The sequence below is a fragment of the Stegastes partitus genome, unplaced genomic scaffold (assembly GCF_000690725.1).
Source record: "Stegastes partitus isolate 25-593 unplaced genomic scaffold, Stegastes_partitus-1.0.2 Scaffold1967, whole genome shotgun sequence".
Classification (NCBI taxonomy): domain Eukaryota; kingdom Metazoa; phylum Chordata; class Actinopteri; family Pomacentridae; genus Stegastes; species Stegastes partitus.
The window spans coordinates 89,385-107,811 of record NW_007579698.1 but is presented as its reverse complement, the minus strand read 5'-3'; the positions used below and the strand labels follow the sequence as shown (position 1 = coordinate 107,811).

The 18,427-nt window shown below is 38.0% G+C and overlaps 1 protein-coding gene and 2 long non-coding RNA genes across 4 annotated transcripts; 2 read left to right on the top strand and 1 right to left on the bottom strand.

The window, feature by feature from the left end:
* Positions 1-391: 391 nt before the first annotated feature.
* LOC103373389 (ras-related protein Rab-34-like) lies at positions 392-9,078 on the bottom strand. The gene is made up of 11 exons (XM_008303261.1): positions 8,992-9,078; positions 8,068-8,305; positions 7,718-7,809; positions 5,519-5,584; positions 4,370-4,471; positions 3,923-3,987; positions 3,778-3,829; positions 3,611-3,692; positions 2,865-2,955; positions 2,649-2,756; positions 392-887 (listed from the first exon to the last, which is right to left on the bottom strand). The coding sequence occupies exons 2-11, from the start codon at positions 8,113-8,115 to the stop codon at positions 829-831; spliced, it is 765 nt and encodes a 254-aa protein (XP_008301483.1). The 5' UTR covers positions 8,116-8,305; positions 8,992-9,078; the 3' UTR covers positions 392-828.
* Positions 9,079-10,301: 1,223 nt separating this feature from the next.
* LOC103373388 (uncharacterized) lies at positions 10,302-13,565 on the top strand. Its single transcript, XR_521060.1, has 9 exons — positions 10,302-10,417; positions 10,965-11,031; positions 11,235-11,281; positions 11,468-11,550; positions 11,745-11,807; positions 12,014-12,079; positions 12,710-12,768; positions 12,967-13,019; positions 13,450-13,565. It is a non-coding gene; the product is annotated as an uncharacterized LOC103373388 (long non-coding RNA).
* A 2,782-nt stretch (positions 13,566-16,347) lies between these two features.
* On the top strand, positions 16,348-18,427 carry LOC103373387 (uncharacterized). 2 transcript variants are annotated; one of them, XR_521059.1, is made up of 3 exons: positions 16,348-16,421; positions 17,708-17,768; positions 18,339-18,427. It is a non-coding gene; the product is annotated as an uncharacterized LOC103373387 (long non-coding RNA). The 2 variants fall into 2 exon arrangements; XR_521058.1 differs by having other exon boundaries at positions 16,354-16,433.

Genomic DNA, 18,427 nt, shown 5'->3' with positions numbered 1-18,427 from the left:
ATTTTGGGTTATTGCATGTAGATTAATGGGTAAAAATGTCAATTTTCTTAATTTACAAATGAATGCGTCAACACAAAGTGTGCAAAAGGAAAAGACTGCATATCCGTTTTTAATACAAATTAAGACAGCACATATGCAGGCTTTTAAAGACACAAACTTCTTCATCCAGTCTGACATGCTGAGGAAATGAATTGGCCACGGAAGCAACTCTCTGCTGGTTTCCAGCCCTGTGAACAATCCCTCCATTTTCAAGATCATGAGAACCCTTGTGTCAGAGCAGAGAGATGCGCTATCGGTATGACTGCAGTCATTGGAGCCGGCGTATGCATCAAATTAGCAGCACAGAGCCACATGACCGGAGGGCAGAGAAGAAAACGAAAAAAATGCAGTATTTCTGGTACTGACATTTAATCCATGACAGCAGAAAAATGTTGCTTCAGACAGACGGACATGTGTTTAAAGGCAAGAGGAGTTTAAGAAAAAACACACTGGAGAATAATCACCCTTTGATAAATGTTCATTTAACCAAGCAAATCACAATCACCTTATTTGTCAGCAGGAGACATTCCTGAGATGACACCATTTGAGTCATTCTGCTGACAGATTTGTTTACAGACTCAACTTAGAATTCATTATGTCAGCTTGGATTATTACTAATTTCTTCTCGGGTCATTTGAGAACACTGCAAATACAACATTGTTTACGTTGCTTTTTAGGGTTTTTTTTTTGCGACATCCACACCGAGCCGCTGAGTCTATTCTTCAGTAGAATTTTCCTGTTGAGCCATTTTGTGTTGCTGTGTAGTCGGTACAGTATATCCAGGCTGTCTCAGCAGCACTGTGGGGTCCTCTTGCGTCTGCGGTGGGCGTCTGTGTTGTCTGTGATTCCTGTGTGCAGCATAAAATAAAAAAGAAAAGGTTTTGGTTGTGAGGCGACTAGTGTGAGCATTTTTCATATTGTCAGCAAATTCAATGAAAAGACCAACACCAACAATGAACTGATCCTATAAACGGTACGGAAGGAAAACTTCTGACACTAAGACATAAATGAGTCACACAGCTGTACAGGGACGCATGTTTCTTCTTCACAGTGAACATCTAGGTTACATACAAACAGTGAAAAATCTACGTCAAAACCTTCCGAACAGGAACAGTTAAGTGATTAGCTTAAAATCGAGCTCTGTGGTCTCTATAAAAATGTCGAGCTAGCCCAGTTGATTCTGAATTTGTCTCAAAATGTCAGAAGGAAAAGAACTAAATGACTTTGAAAGAAGTTTCTTTGTTGGGGCACAGATAGATTCAGTCACAGAGGCTGCTCAGCTAGCAATGTTTTATTAGGAACCATGATTAAAGAAACATCTGGAGCTATGTGAAAGACAACAGTAAATAAGGTTAGAGATTGTGGTCACACATTTGGCGACAGTGATCTTTCCGATAAGTAAAGAAAAGCAGAAGAGTAAGTCTTCCTCGGATGCTCAGGGCATTGTGAGCAGGCGCGTTGTCATGGTGAAGCAGCCGTGACTTGTCCTGCCACAACTCTCGCCTCTTCTCGCGCACTGAATGAAGCAAACGCCACAGGACCTCTTCATAGACATGCCGGTTGATTGTCTGAAGGGGAAAACTCGTAGTTTGGGTTTGAAATATATCTTTTGTGACACCAGTCCTGGAACTGTTCTGACACACTTCATACTTCATACCCCCTCCAGTGAAAATCAAGTTTTTATCTTGTTAACACGTCCATATGGTTTTGTTTTTATGTGCTAGAAGACATATCATGCACAAAAATAGCAATCAAAACCATCGTTGGGTACTGCTGTGTTCAGATTACAGCCTCAAAAACACTGATTCAGACTTTTAGGGTTCCATACGCAACAAATCTAAGAAACTAATCCTGCTAACTTGCAAGTTAGGGCTTTCTGTATGTTTGTTCCACCTCAGAATTGGTTTCCATTTCGAACATGTATGGAGGAATTGCTCTAAAATTGCAACTTAGTATTGTGTTGCATAAAGCAGCTGCTCAGCTGCAGCAAACAAGGAGACATGGGGACTTCACGGATCTGCACATTTTAGAGGAAGCAACCATGTAGAGTTACTTCTGAATCGATTTAAGACAGGAAGGGTTCATTTTCAGGGAAAATACTTCTAAGTATGTAACTTTGCTACAGAGATGAGTTTGCATGGGTTTAAAAATGACCTCAGAGGAAATTAAATTTTTCAGGCTTCTATAAATCTGTCAAATCAAAGCGTCTGGGAAGATAAATCACTTTTTGATTAATCTGCTCACATTCTATTAAATATGACAAAGGGTCACATTGGACTTTGCTTTATGTGCCCTGAGGAGTTTTTCACCGCTCATAGTACTATGGTAGTGTTGCACACATGCAAGCGTGCACATGAGGAAACATGTGATTGGATACACATTCCTCTAGCTGGTGTCACGCTGCTCCACTGACAGTTCATGGCATTAAGAAGAGAAAAAAAAAGAACTCAAATCGGTTTGGAAATGTTATGAGGAAAGGAGGCATTTCACATTTGATGCAAATGCAAACATAACTTGTGTTTGTCTCCACAAAAAACAAGGCATCTTCAACTTTAGAGAGTAAAAGAAAGAAAAGGTGGTCAGACCGCCCTGAAAGTGAACTGACTCACTGATTATGTCACCGACGTGCCTCGACCCACTTTTCTCGAGCTCAGACAAAACGTTGGCCTCAAAAGTTAAAGAAGCCACACGGAAGAAGAACTCCCTGACACCATCTCCTGGAACAAACAAGAGACAGAGAGCACAGTTTAGTGAGCCAAACAAGGGATTAAGAATAAAAAAAGAAAAGCATGTCTTGTTGATGACTGTGTGTGTTTATCTCCCACCTGACTTTGCAGACACGGCCCAGTACTCTGCTTTGATTTCCTCAGAGAGTCTGATGGCTTCCTGCTCGACCTGAGACAGCTGATCAGGAGACTGAGGGTGAAATACAGACAGAGAGAGATGAGGGTATCTGGGAAGTCGCTTCTACAGAATCTGTCTGGCCCTAACCTAAAAGTAAAATGCTCATAGTTGCAAATACTCACTGATTAATCACTTAGGTCAATCAGTACAATACTCATTAGCAACTATTTTAATAATTGGGTCCCGACCGCAGAACATTTGATTGTTCCAAGTTCTTACATGTGAGAAATTACTGTTTATCGCTGCTTTTTTCTATGATTGCAAACTGATTTTTGGAGGGATTTTGGACATTTGCTTGGACAAAAACAGCATATCTAATAGAAAACATATTGTATTGTATTTATTTGCATTTCGAGATCGAGAAATCCCAAATATTATAGCCCTGGAGGAATTATTTATCATTCATTTAGAAATTTGAATTATCAACATCTATCTATCTGTCTGTCTAGAATATGTAAATAAAAATCATTCATTCATTCAAGGTGGTCACAGGTTGTTTTTGTTTTGTTTTTCTTTCTATTTTACAGTGGTTGCATCTGAATCAACAAACAAAATTTTACCTCAAAATAATTGCTGGTTAATTTTCTGTCCATCAACTAATCAATTCATTGACTAAATAATTCAGCTCAGTTTGCATTTTAAGTCATTTGTCATAAACTTCACCCACGCTGAGGTCCTTCTTGGTACCAACCAGGAACAGCAACACACTGGATGGATCATTTTCCTTCATTGCATCCTCCAGCCACTGCCTGCACTCACACATAGACAGATTTAAAGCCCCATTAACGGCATTTTAATGATACAATTATCACAGAATAATGAGATATTCTTTACCTGGCATGTGTTAAAGAGCTTGCACTGCTGAGGTCAAACACGACTATTATGGCTGAAGAAACATAAAAAGAGTTTGAACAGAAGAAGAAAACAGAAGATGCACAGCTTTAATCATGATACACTGTGGAGGTCGAGCTAAACTCACCTTGTGCTCCTCTGTAGTAGGTGGAAGCGATGCACTTGAACCTCTCCTGACCTGCCGTGTCCCACCTGAAAGAGATTAGCAAGCTAAGATGCATAATTACCAGCTTTATTTGAACAAGACTTTGATTTTACAGACAAGATGTAACAAAAACAGTACAGTAAATGTATATGCACATTTAGAGGCAACATAAAAAAAGGAAAAACTTGCATTTGAAGTCCTACTCAACAGTCTGAGCATCATGAAATCAGATTATGTGGAGGATGTTCAGCCACACAAACATCTAATCATGAGATTTCATTTAAACACAGTTTTCACTTCATCGTGTGTGTTTTCAGATGTAGGATGGTTCACATTCAGCAGACTGTGTCGACCTTCTTATCCATATGGTCAGTTAACACAGTAAGTCTATAAACACGGCATTTCTCCGCGTTTTAGTCAAATACTTACAGCTGTAAACTGAAGGGAACGCCAAGCACCTCGAAACGCTCCATCTCAAAATCCACCCCGATGGTCGCTTTGTAGTTCTTATCAAACGCACCCCTGCAGAACCTTACAGAAGGAAAGATGCCATGAAGACAGGAAGAAACGATTTCAGAGCTGCAACAAATAATGTTTTGTTTTTTTGTAAGCTTTTAATTCTCTTTCAAAGAAAATCTAATAATTTTTTTTATCAGTAACTAATAAATGAGTACTTAATTAAATAAAAACAGAATTTTAGTAGCATGAAAATTGTATTATCATCAGAGCTTTCACCCCGGATGGCACGTCAGGTTTACTGAGAGTAAAACTGGCTCCACTTTCCTCCTGTCGGTCATTTATTATCCTTCATTGCTACTCTGAACATGAGTCTCAGCTCTGTGGACTGCATGTGTTTCAGTCTATGACTAAAGTTAATACACTGTCAGATGTTTTTAAGCACTGTATTTCAAAATGTTGGGCTTTGGGAACGTTATTGGTCATTTCATATATTTGACTGAAAATCTGGTATTGTTGTAGCAGGAAGGTTTGTCGTGCTGCCTCCAAAAATGTGAAATTTAAAAAGATTTGATCTCACTTAGGGAATCTAAAACTACTATCTGCTATTGGTTTATGTAATGATTTTGTTAGAAGAAAATACGTTTTAGCTCTGCAACCTCAACTCGTAATTCAACTTAGGTTCAATCATGTTTTGTGGAATAAAACTTGAAATAAACCCAACATGTCACAAATACAGTTTACTCTGTTAAATCTGGAGTAAGCAATTTAAGTAGTCTTACAAGATGCAGCCTGTTATAGGAGCCAGTCACAGATCTTTTCAGACCACATCAGGTGTGGCAGCAGTCAATAATAAAAGCATCAAAGGCAGTGGAGGCTGAATAGGTTAAACAGACTCTACCTCTGAAGAGTCCAGCTCTGTGAAGCCAAATGTCAGTGTTTCCTTTTAACTTGACTATTTTTAGCACCTTTGAAGCACATGTATGCTGTATGTCTGTGCATATCTGGTTGGAGGAGCGTTGGAGAGCTGTATCTTCAAATTCTGACTTTTTTTTTTTTCCTGGCTTTTCCAGATTTCTACCTACTGCAGCTTTAATCTAATTTATCATGACGGCTTCTTACCTGCTGATAAGACATGTTTTCCCAACAGCAACATCACCCACTACAATGACTTTGGCGATATTAAAGCTGTGAACAGAAAGCAGATACTGTCAGCCGTTACCCATGACTCCACACAACAAGAAGAAAATACACAACAACATGGATTACATGCAGAAAACACAGAAAGTAGTTAATTGACTCCCTTAAGTTTCTTCTCATGAGCCTCCTTAAGCTTTTATATTCTCATTGAGGTGACTGACTGCGAATGAAGCAGCCATTCTCATGATTAAATTACAGAAAAGTTAGTATTGTTGAGGCACTTAAGCTTTGTAAACGAATGATTAACAGCTACTGATGAGTTTTGGCATTTCATTATGTCATAGAAAAGCACAACACAGTTCAGCTGCTTATTTGGCCTTTTTACGTTAATCCTTTAACCTCTTAAGACCCGAGCTCTTGCTTGCATTGCAGGAAAAAATAAATAAATTAAAATAAATAAATTTTAAAAAATAAAAAAATATATATAAATAACAATATTAAAATAATAATAAAATAATAAATATAAAAATATATATTAAAAATTAAATACTATGGTAATATAACCCAAAATGTGATGTCCATGTACGTGGACACAAGGTCTTAAGACCTTAAATTGTTCTTTTTGCACTCAGTTTTGCTCCATTTTTAATTGAGCAATGTTAATAACATATATTTATTAAACTATTTTGTGTGGAACTAAGGATTGAATGCACTAATTGGGGGAGGGGGATATGTCAAAGCTATTATTTTAATGTGCCTAAAACACATAGATAATCTTTGAAAAGTCAGAATCTACATGTGTGATAATGTTCTAGATTTTTCTTGTTGCGAACAAATGCCTTGAAAACAGTAAAATGAACAGTGATCTGTAGCTCAAGCCTGATATTGTATATTCCTCTCTGACTCTGTTGTGGTCCATTAATGATTATATGTGATACATAATGATTAAAACACGTCTGTGAGCTGCTCTAATACTGTGTTTTATGTTCCTTCGTGATACTGAGTCAACACCGTGTTCAATGTGCTGCTGCTCACCAGCGCAACAAATTAAATCAATCCCCCTCTAAATTTAGTTTCTAACAAATGCAGAAATAACTCCTGTCTAAGTAGCAGTCACTGCAGTCCCCAGTGATTTAAGCCTTTTTCACAGAGGGCATGTTGCAGTAGATAAAGCTTAGATGGAAATAAACAGCGTTAATTGCTGGTGCAGTAGAGACATCAGAGACATCCAGGCTTTTCCTACACTCTAAAAGAAAATCTGTCATTTTACTGACTTTTTCCTTTCTATTTTACAGATTTTTTCCACATTTTTTGAGTACATGAAAATATCAATGAAGTTACAAGAATAGGCTAGGAATTAGCAGGTTTAATGTAAATTACCATCAAAAAACCAAAAGATCTATGAGATATACAAGTTACATGTATAAACCCTGTGACTCTATTCCAGTCGCAGTCATAAATGTTTAATAACTGCAGTCTTGTAATTTAAAAAAAACACAAGAAAGAGAAGGAAATTCATTAATTGTATTGGTTGGCACTCTTAAATTGACCGTCTGTTTAACAATGAAAAGTTACATGTAGAAACTCAATTCAAACACTCAGACAGCAATTCAAATGAAACCTGAATTACTAATTACCACTACTTGAGTTTTTCTGCCAAAAAATAAATAAAAGTAGACATTAAAACACAACTAATGATGACTTTTTTTTTTTGCAGTGCTAAGCCTTATTATATGTATTATAACATCATTGGTAATTACATTGTCTTCAGACATGTAAATGTATTTTACTAAACATTACTGAAATAATAATAAGAAGAAGAAATTATATTTTCATAATGTAAAATTACAGTTTTTGATGAGATGGTTATTTTCCATTGTTTTACTGTACTTTTTGTCTCCCCTGTTGCTGGAATATTACTGTGTTTGTGGACATTTTTAATAGCCAGACAGAGGTGTCGGATTAGATCGTTGTCGTATGACTTTTTAAAGCATGACGACTCACATATTAATATATATTACCATGTTAATGCCTTCAGATGTGGTGAGTATGATAAATGGTTATCAGCTGACATAGTGGACATAGTGTGACTTAGAGGATCCAACCAGTACAAATTCATTTCCTCTAAACACACACACAGTGTACCAGAGTGTGTGGTAGCAAACCGTCATGTGATCTTACCTGACTGTGGCTGTCCTCTGAAACTGGCACACAGCCTTCACCTGTGGGTGGAAGCCGTCTTTAGTGTGCAGCGCTGCATTTGGACTAAAACACTGGGAAGAAAATTGCAAGAAGAAGCAGTCAGAAAAAATATACTTTTTTTACCTAACAAATAAACCAGTGTTATTAAAAATGCAGAATGCAGTTTTTATTTGGGGTAAAGGTTTTTCAGCTCACTGAGGCATTTTGCAAATTAGAAACTGTCCACTTGTCGGACTGAGACTAAGTAACCTCATCATCAATACTAATTCTGTTAGTTGTAACTGCATTACAGTGTGTGTGTGTGTGTGTGTGTGTGTGTGTGTACTAACCCTTGGAAGCTGAGAAATGACTCGGTCTTTCTTCACAGGTGGCAACATTCTGCTGCAGTTGATCAGTGAAAACACACATACACAGAAAAACACCTTCACTGCACCACAACAAACACTCTTTTCATTCAGCTCACGATGTCACACACCTTCTTCTGTTTTGTTTTTTTGTTGTTTTTTTTCTCTCAACACTCATCCCACAACAGTAGTGAAAGACACAGTTAATGTCTTCCACGCCTGCCTGAAATAGAACAAATGTCCAAAAGGGAAGAATGTTAGTTTTAGTACAAGCAGAGAATACAGTTAGTCAGAAAATGTTCTCTGTAATCAAATCAAATCAAGTTTATTTATGCAGCATATTTCAAAGCGCCCTGAGTTGACCAAATGCTGTGCACATAAACATGCGCAGAAAGTAAGACAGGATAAAGACTTGCAAAATTCATTTGTAAAGTAATTACGAAGTGTGAAAAACAAGAAAAAATAGGACAACAACTGTAAGATCACATTTCAAAATGAAATAAATACAGAGTACAAAATATTAAAGCCAATAAGAGCAACCAAAAGTCATTTAAAACGTGTAAATCTTGAGATTTGTCCTAAAAACGTCAATGGCAGACAGACATATTGAGACAGGAAGCTTATCCTCCAGGTTTGGATAATGTCCTCACTAACCACTAAACAGTCTTGCAGAATGTCGACCACTATTCAGTGGAATCTGTCAGGTTAGATAAAATAAATGTATTTTCAAGCTAAAAAGTTGCATTTCATACTGGCCAGTTTGTAGGTCAAAGATTATGGATGGTGTGATGTGAGGAGTGTGCTGGCAAATAGAGGATGGAACATCCGTAGAGGAGAAAAAATGTTTGTTTGTCTGAAACAAAATGGGGTCTAAATGCAATAGAGTTTGAGGAAGTTTAACAACTTTACCTGAAGCAGGAGAAAGAAGTGGGTCTGAAGATGTGATATCCAAAGTTTGCCAAAGAAACAAATCCAGAACAAAATGAGGCTCACAGCAAAGAAGTCAGTCTCCTCAGTCTTTGCTCCGCACAGACAGCAGACACACAAACTGGCAATTAATAGTCTCTCAAATTAAAGAGAACCAGTCCGTTTCCTGTCCAGCAGCACCATCCTCAGGCCACAGGCTGCTCTGACTCACTGACTTATAGCTATATATTTATATAGCTAAATGATTTTTTAAATTTCTTTTTTTTCACTGAATGTATTGTTTAAATTAGATAAAATTACATTTAATATTTTATTGCCATGTACAGTTGGCTCATCTTTTGTTGTTTTTAGAGCTGTTGTAGTCAGTCAGTTTCATTTTATTCTATAAATCTGCATTTTATTTTATTCTGTGCTGTTTTTAATTCATTTGATTTAATCAAGTTTTACTGCATTTTTTTTTTTTTAACATTATTTCTTTTTTGTTTTTTGTTTGTTGTACATTTCCCTGTGCAACAATTTCAAACCCTCTTTGTATGATAGGGTGCAATATAAATAAACTTGCTTGCTTCAGGAGGATAAATAGAAGGTGAAAACTACATCATTACTTTTGTGTCTTTCTGTCATTTTAATGAACTTTCAATAGCTCATGCAATAAAATATTAAGTAAAAGTATGAACTGCAGAACATACTAACAAAAATGAACAACTGAAGGCATACACAAGGAAGAAAAAAATTAAATAAAACACAACCAAAATATGAGCAGCAAGAAAAAGTTCAGAAGTCAAAGTTGGACTTCAAGTGTTATCATTAAAATGTCAGTTATTGAAAGTCCATCTTTAAAGAAAATTTTATTGGAAAGCACTGTTGGCCAATGTTTTAGATGTGTGTTTTAAATGACATTTATTCTTTTCTTTTTTTTTTTTATTAGTTGTTTGTTGAAGTCAAGCAGCCAAACATTTGTAATGGATTTAAAAACGCAATGTTTCCTTTTAAAATATAGTCATTGTATAGATTTAGCTGAAGTCCTGTGTCCAATTATTGTTTCTGTGTCTCTTTCAAATCCAAATGTCAGTTAATGTTTTTTTGTTTGTTTGTTTGTTTGTTTGTTTTTAAAGCAATTAAACTCTAAATACTTAGTGCACACATTTAGAATCTTAAACACTCCGGGTCAGCAGGCGGCGACTGAGCGCCTCACACGTCGATGTAACGCGCCATTAATAGTGAAGAAATAGTGACGTAGAACGTCTGCGACGGTCGGGCTTTAAAAGCGTTTCCGACCGCGTTCCTGATCCTTTTCACTTCGTCTGCCGTTCCTCTCGGTTGAGTTGGAGTGTGGCAGTTTTTATTGAAGCTGTTAGCAGAATTCAATAATTACCAGACCACACTACTAACCGTTCAAATAACACACGTAAGTTAAGCTACGAGTTTACTGTGTTTAGTTCAATTGTAATGTGTTTTAGCTGTAGTTAGTAGATAGGTGGTAGGCCTCTGGCAGCCACGTGGAGAGAACAGGAAGATGTCGAGTGAAACCTAAAGGGAGATTTGGTGCCTTATTTGTCTCACTTTGCTATAAGTTTGTGTTTTGCTGCAAATTTCTGTTTTATATAAAGTGTTTTTCCTGCAAAAGTCTGAAGACACGTGCCTTACTAAACAAGGTTATGTTGGTGTCCCTAAAAGGACTTAAATGTCATTGCTAATCTTACAGTAGAACGTTTCCAATGCGTGTTGTGGCCTTCTTAAAATATATTGGAATGTATAATTGATTTGATTATCCCATTTTAGAATGAATGTGGCATTAACGTGTAACCCAAATGATAATGAGAAATGACGTTTTAACCCAGTTCACTCATAGATTCCTGCTTAAAGTTGTCACTATTTCTGACTATAGTATGAGGCAGCATGTTGACCTATGTCTGTCTTTCTTTCTTTAACTTTTACTCTTTTGTTCCCTTCAGGTGGGCAGCACAAGTTTAACAAATGTCCAAATCAAGTGATCATGGGATCTCCTCTTATTGCCAGGAGGTGAGTGAAAGTGAAATGAACCCCACTATCTGTATTAATGCAATTGTGTCTGTGATGAAACCTGTGAATAGGAAGTGCCGTCTGATGCGATAACTGACGATGTTTCTTTATCACTGCTCTGAGCCCCTAAGCTGGAATTGATTCTGGATGTGGAACCTTGATGCACCTTCAATGGATGTTAACTGTCTTATTTTCTTTTTAAGGCTCATCAGGACAGGCCAGCTCAGAAGGATGAAAATACAGGACTGAGGTTGGTTTTTTAAGGCACTCTTACCAGAGTTAAATTTGCTGAAGCCATAAAATTTAGTGATAAATTCTGAAACAAACTGTTAAATTACCAGTGGATCATTGCTCAGTGGTGTTTTAGTTATCAATCCTGTAGTTTTATGTTAAAATACCTGAACACAATATCACTAATATTTCTTTTCTTCTGCAGCTGAAAAGACTTGTGTGAGCTGCCATAAAGAATGTGAAGACAAAGAAAACGCTTCTTCTTTTGAGCAGATGTTTGAAAGCTGGGTAAGTAAACATGTTTTCATTAATGTGGTGCTTGGTGAGCTTTATAGTGATGAAAATGCGGAATAGGAAGTGCCGTCAGATGCGACAACTGACAATGTCTCATCCAATTTTCTGAATCTTAAGTGGTTTTATAAGTAATATAGTTACATTTCTCTGTTGCTTGACTAATGTTGTCTTTTTCCCTCTCTTTCAAGTTGCCATGCAGCGCTGTGTGTGCTCCCAAGTAAACAAGCCGACAGTCTATCGATTTCATGCGGGTGAGTTTGCATTCTCTCATTAAACTGGGTAAAATGACTACTTCTGTTGTGATGAAACTTAAACTGATATAGCTGGAATTACCGGCAGATTGTTCAGTGTTGATCATTGGTTTTCTGAACTCAAAATGACAGTCAGATTTTGTCTGGAGTTGACTGGATCAGGGCTTGATTTTCACAATTTTGAACTTTGTTTTTGCTTTCTCAAGGTTGAGCTGGTTTTTGGGGAAGTGATTCATCGTCTGCAGTGCAGCTAGGCCTTTGGGACGGCAATTGTAAGTTCTTTTAAAGATGCCTTTTTTTTTTGACATATAGTCTTAAGTTTTTCTAAGCTCACCTTTGTCCAACAAATACAGACTTCTTGATTGAACAAGCATATCGCATGTTGTAACAAACAGAAATTTTTTCAGATTTGGCAGTCAAAATTTTCATCTAAACTCTGACATAGGCAGGAAATGAGCAGAAATTTGAAATGCACACACTGCAGGCATCAGTTTGTGGTCATCTGCTACCTTTTACACCACCAGTCTATATACTACAATACCCTCAGAAGCCAAATCATTTTTTTTAAATCAAATTGTTCCTGACTTGGTACGTGGGCCAGTTTGTCCAGTCTGAATTATATGGATTGAATTTAAATTTGTCGGGCAGCAAAATTTGTCAGTCTAGTGCTTTGATTGTTGCACAGCGGTGAGTTTGTTGGGAAAACGTGTTTGCCCAGAGGTCAGTGAATCCTGGAGCAGCTTTATCAATGATGATAACCTGGAATAGGAAGTGCCGTCAGATGCGACAACTGACGATAGTCTCTAATCCACTTTTCTGAGTCTTTAAAGTTAAACTCAAGTCACAATTTCAAAGTACATCTGTCTGTTCTTAATTCTCCAACTTATTTGATGTTATTACAGATGTAATGTCGCCGGTCTGATCCTGGACCGTGAAGTTTGGCATCCAGTGACTTTGACAGGTACTTTTTCAATCTGTAATACGCAACTACGACTATATAATTCATTTGTTGTGATGAAACCTAAACTGAAAAAGCTGGAATTACCGGCAGATTGTTCAGTGGTGACTTTCGGTTTTCTGAACATTAAATCGCAACATTGCACAGTACTCTGAATGACATGATTACTAGACTAACATGCTATTTTTTTTTAACCTTCAGAATTGGATGAGCGGTTGCAGCAACTATGTCTGTGTACCGCCAAGCTCCATATGGTAAGATATGTGCATATAATTTAAGTCCAATGATGATACAATGTTGATATCATTTAAACTGAACGACCAGGCAAATATCTGCACTGCTCAATTTAAAAATTCCCAAAACGGCTGTAGTTTGACCCCTGCTGAGGAAACTGAGTCGCAGCAAAGTATTACCAGGATTTAGTAAAACTGCTTGTAATTGTAAACATCAACCACAGACCTGTTAAGCAAACAAACTTCTTAAATAATTTGCGGGGGATTTGTCATGTACTTTTATCCACTCCTTCTGAATAAGAATCTTTTATAGATAATCTTCTCTGCTCAGTGTGCTTCCTGATGTTCAGTAGTGATTGTAGATGAAACACAGGCAGTGTGCTCAGTGGTGGCTACAGATTTTCTAATAAACACGATACATGTTTTTAATCCAGCTTCATCTCTTTCTCAGGTGGCAGGACAACTAATGGACACTGGCCTGAAGATGGATCACATTTATTAAACATTTTACTCTGTAGAAAGCAGAATGATTTATTGTTTTTAATTTCAATAAACTGTCAAAACCGATTCTTGATCCCTGTCATGTAATTTGAGTCTCCACAATGGCACATGCAAGCACATGTTTAAGAGTAAACCTAGAGACAAGGGGAATCAATCCTTTGGAAACAAAACATAGAACAAGCCTTTTTTTGGTTTGTTTTTTTTTTTGGTTTTTTTTGGCCAGGTGCAATTACAGAAAACCAACATGACTGGTTTTCCTTTGCCTTTAATCTCTGTCCTCACTTGTCTTAGTCTGAGTGTGGAATTAACTTGAGCAGTTTTCCACATAGTGAACACCAAAGTTCTTCACTAAAGCAAGATTTAGATTTTTAACTTGTCTCTTGGACTGTTGTCTCTGCTGCTGCTTGACACTGCTCTGGTAGACTGCATCATGCTAATAGAGGTGTAATAAAGGGTTGGAAGGCTTTTAAGTTGGTGACAAACTCAGTGTGAGTAGATACTGACAAGTGATTGAAGAAAGATGGAAGTGCTGGTCCAGGATGGTTGTCCTGCAGGCATTCATGGTGGAGACATCTTATGTGAGATGACAACCTAGTTGTGGAGAGCTTGTAACTTGTGAACACCCACCAGATTTCACACTTCAAACATGGCAACAGATCCATGTTTTACTGTATATAAACATGGACAAAAGGGGGTGTAACAGATTCCACTGACCTACATTTGGAGATTCTGGTATTTAACATGACCACCAAAGTTCTAACTTATTCTGTCATCTTAAGGAGACTACGGTGTCATAACTCAACAGGGGTCATTGGAAACCTGGACCTGCACCTTCTGTTTCTGTTTGTTGACCTCTGAGTCACCAGGTGCTGTTGCAAGAACTCTGCAGTAGCATATACAGGGATCCAACATTTTATGCATTTGTTTCAAATTTAACACAAAAGCTGTGATTACAAATGTCATCCTCACAACTTGAGAGAAAAATTTAATCTGTAATGAATGTACATAGAGTTCAGAATGTCTTAGTGTTTGCTCTGGCCTCCTTTACTTTTAAGACACTCGAGCCACTCTGCAAGTTTGTACAAAACCTGATAATCGGTGTTATCCCAGTGTGATCTGACAATGATCCAACAAGCTTTCGAGGTGTGTTTAGGCTCATTATCCTGCTGCAGAATGAATAAGTCACCACAAAAATGCAAACCTGAGGATGCAGCATGTCTCTAAAAAACAGAGTGCTGCTACTCCTTAGTCAGGATAAGGTTGATTCAGTGCAGGTGTCCCGAGCAGCGAAACACCCCCAGACATGAATAATCCCACCACCATGTTTTTCTATTATTCTCTCTGCTGTTGGTCTCTTTACATACATCTTACTGTTACTGCCAGAAATCTAAAACTTGAGTTTATCTGTAAAAAAAAAAAAAAAAAAAAAGATTTCTCCGCCATCTACTGTGAAATGTCAGCGAGTCTTAGCCCAACCCAAGTGTTTCCTCACCTCCCAGCTGAGGAAACACTTAGCCCAACCCAAGTGTTTCTTCAGCTGGGAGGTGGTTTGGAGATTTCACTTGTGCTCTGGGGTCACTACTGGGCAGACTTCTTTGAGAGGACTTTGAGTCGTGTGCTTTTTGTTTAGCAAATTCTGTGTGTGTGCTGGAGTTATTTTTCTATTTCTGGGTGAACGTAGCTTGATACATTCATTTTCTGATGGTCTGCTCAGTTTCGATTGTGGTTTGTATATAAACTGGCCCCGCTTCAATCCATTTAGGAAAAGACACTGAGAGCGTTCCTCTTTGCTCAGAGTAACAATTGGACTGATGCGGCTGTCACTTCATTCCTACTGTATCACAATCCTCCTCAGTAAGTAATGTCTGTTGAAACTCTGTTGGAAACTTGACGTTCAGTCATATTTATAACAGGACAACAATAGCCAGAAGCTGATTAACTTGAACAGGCCTTCAACCCACCAGAGTGTCATGTGTTCAGTCGAAGAGATGCAACTCAAGGAAATCTGATCTTTAGTACCAAGGCAGGCAATGGCCAAACTTTGCCTAAATTAGATTTCTTTCCTAGAAGCAGGGGCAGATCTACTGGGATGGCATGGCACCCCTAGAATATGCCATCCCAGTTCCCAACGATCTAATTCAAAAAAATATGTATATGAAAGGTTGTGGCCGGAGAGAGAGAAAGTTCGGATGCGACGAATAACGAGCGAAACTCCGATGTCCGAGTGCTTGCGAATGCACCATTAAGGCGTAACGGTTCTAGTACAGATGCGTACAGTCGTCCTCAAATGTATTCACATCCTTCCATTAAATAAAAGGCAAAGTTAATTAGAAACTGAAAAAGTAACAATAAATATTTTTTAAAAAAGGATAAATTATAGTTTAGTGAAATAAGACATTGCTTTTGAGTTGTGGTTGAAAAGAATTGGGGGAAAAAAATTCGAGCACTTTGCTGATGAGCAGTGGGTCAAAATCATAAAACCTGTCAACAGGTGCAGAAGTCTGATTGAGAGTTACAGAAAATACTTGAATGCAGTGATTGGCTCAAAGGGTTGTTGGTTTATGGATAGCATCATGCTTGTTTGCTTGTTTTCGTTTGTCTGTCTGTCTGTCTGTCTGTCTGTCTGTCTGTCTGTTTGTTTGTTTGTTTGTTTGTTGTTTTTAAATAATTCTGTTGGACCACAATTCCAAAGCAATTTCAGGATTTTCATTACATGTTTTATTTATTATTACTTTTGTCAGTTTCAACGTATTTCAGGGACAGCCGTTCTTTGTCCTTCTTTAATGGGAGGATATGAAGAAATTTGAGACTGTACGAGGCGTCACAAGCCCTCACACCCCGGATGAGGCTGCTCACAGGCGGCCACGCCCGTGTGGACGACAATCGGACTTCGGCCAGCAAGACGTGAAAGTGAGACACCAGGTAGAGCACACGGTAATATAACTGAACACTATCTATTAACCCTTAGAGGTGCGCCGTCACACCAGCTGGTTATAATTATATGACCTTTTTGATGCCGCCAACTTCTGTCGGAAGTGCAGACTTGAAACTTTCTCCCAGATTTTGTTTCGTGTCGATAGACCACAAAAAACAGAGATATGATGTTATGAATGTGCGTGAAAAGAACGTGTGTAAAATATAGGCGCATGAAATAGTGGCTGCAGGCGTCGCATTTCTTTCAACATCTCCGTCATTGTTTGTGACGGACGAACCGAAAGTGAACACAGTCCTGTGAATGGCTGTCTGCCTCATTGTGGACACAAACTGTTTTCAGGAGTGGCATAAATAAACACAAAGAAAGCCACACCTGCTTTGTATATACTTGCAAATATTTGTATTTAGTTTGATTTGATATCAAATGTACTTTTTTCAAATTCATATCTGCAACCTACGGCATGGTTACATTTTCAACCTTTAGAATGCTGCGTTAAGCATGTTTGTGGTTTTTATTGTAACAAGTAATACATTTTGTATTTTTTGCGTGTTTTTGAGGCCAAAATGTTAATTTAGTAGGTTAAACTGGGGGAAAAATAGTAGTCAGATCATATAGGTGATGTTGTGCTGAAAAAAGCTACCAAACAGTAAACATGTGTTTATGTGGTATACAAAGACCAAACTAGAAGTATGCAAAAACAGCCAAAACAGTTCAAGACCTCGAAGGGTTAAACGCTCGTAGTGTCTACGTTTACATAAAGTGCTGCGAGACGAGCCACGGTTTTCAGTGAGCCTGGGCCTTGTTAATTTTCACGTATGCAGCGAGCTAACATTAAAGAACAGCCACAGAAGGGGGTGGGGACACGTCCCTACCACTATCCAGCCACTAATGTGTAGTTACTATCAATACAGCTGCTGTCCGCAGTGTTGTCAATGATTTTGGCACACAAAGGGTCCCGCCTCTAACCTTAATGTTGCTCTCCGATTGGCTCTGCCGGGTTCTCGCTAACGTACATGTGATTGGCCGTCCCTGCTGTCACTCCATTGCTTAGAACCTGTTGGACAGGACAGAAGGCAGTGCATGTATCTGTAACCGCGAGTGTAAGCAGGTACTGCAACCATAAAAAATGTTTACGGAAATCAACATGAATGTTATATATAATATATATTATATAATGATTATTAATCAGTGGTGTCATTTACATTTACGTTTGTATGTGTCTGTTTGCGTGTGTGTGCGCGCGCGTGTGTGTGCGCGCGCGCTTGGTAATTAGGATTTGAAGGATGTCAAAGAAAAGAAAACTGGAAACAAGCCACTTCTTGAGGAGTCAACGTGTAAGTTACTTCAAGGGTATATAACTGTACAGGCTTAACGATACGGATATTGAATGAAACAAAATATTTAATGCCAAAGAGACACACTTTTTAAAGTTATTTTTACTTATTATTTTAATGTATTTATGTGGAAGAGAGCAACTGTTTAAAAACAAAGAAAATTTTTAGTGAAAATGAAATAAAACCTCAGATTCTCATGTGATTTTTATACATTCATATTTTGGAGGAATAAATTACACGTAACAATTAAAAGTAAAAGCCTTTTTTCCCCACAGATGTGTGTTCATCTAAATATTCCAATCTGTGCTTACAGTGTATATTTTGAAACCACAAGGGGGGGTAAAGAAAGAAAAAAATAGTTATGTAATGTTTGTGTGTGTGAATTTAATCTGGCATGCAACACCTTTATTAAAGATAAAGGCATGCCCACTCAAGCCTCGTGCCTGACGTGTCTGGTATGCAGTCGATGTGTATAAACGAGACGAAGGAATCTTTCTTTCGTCACACTGTGTTTATACACAGTACTGGACTCCTTTGCCATTTGTTAAGTTGAGTTTTGTCTCAAAACAGAAGCCTTCGCTGCCGCTCTCCAACATGACATCCACCTGTGTGAAGATGATTCACTCGCTCTATGAGCAGGGAGGCGAGGGAAGCCCTTC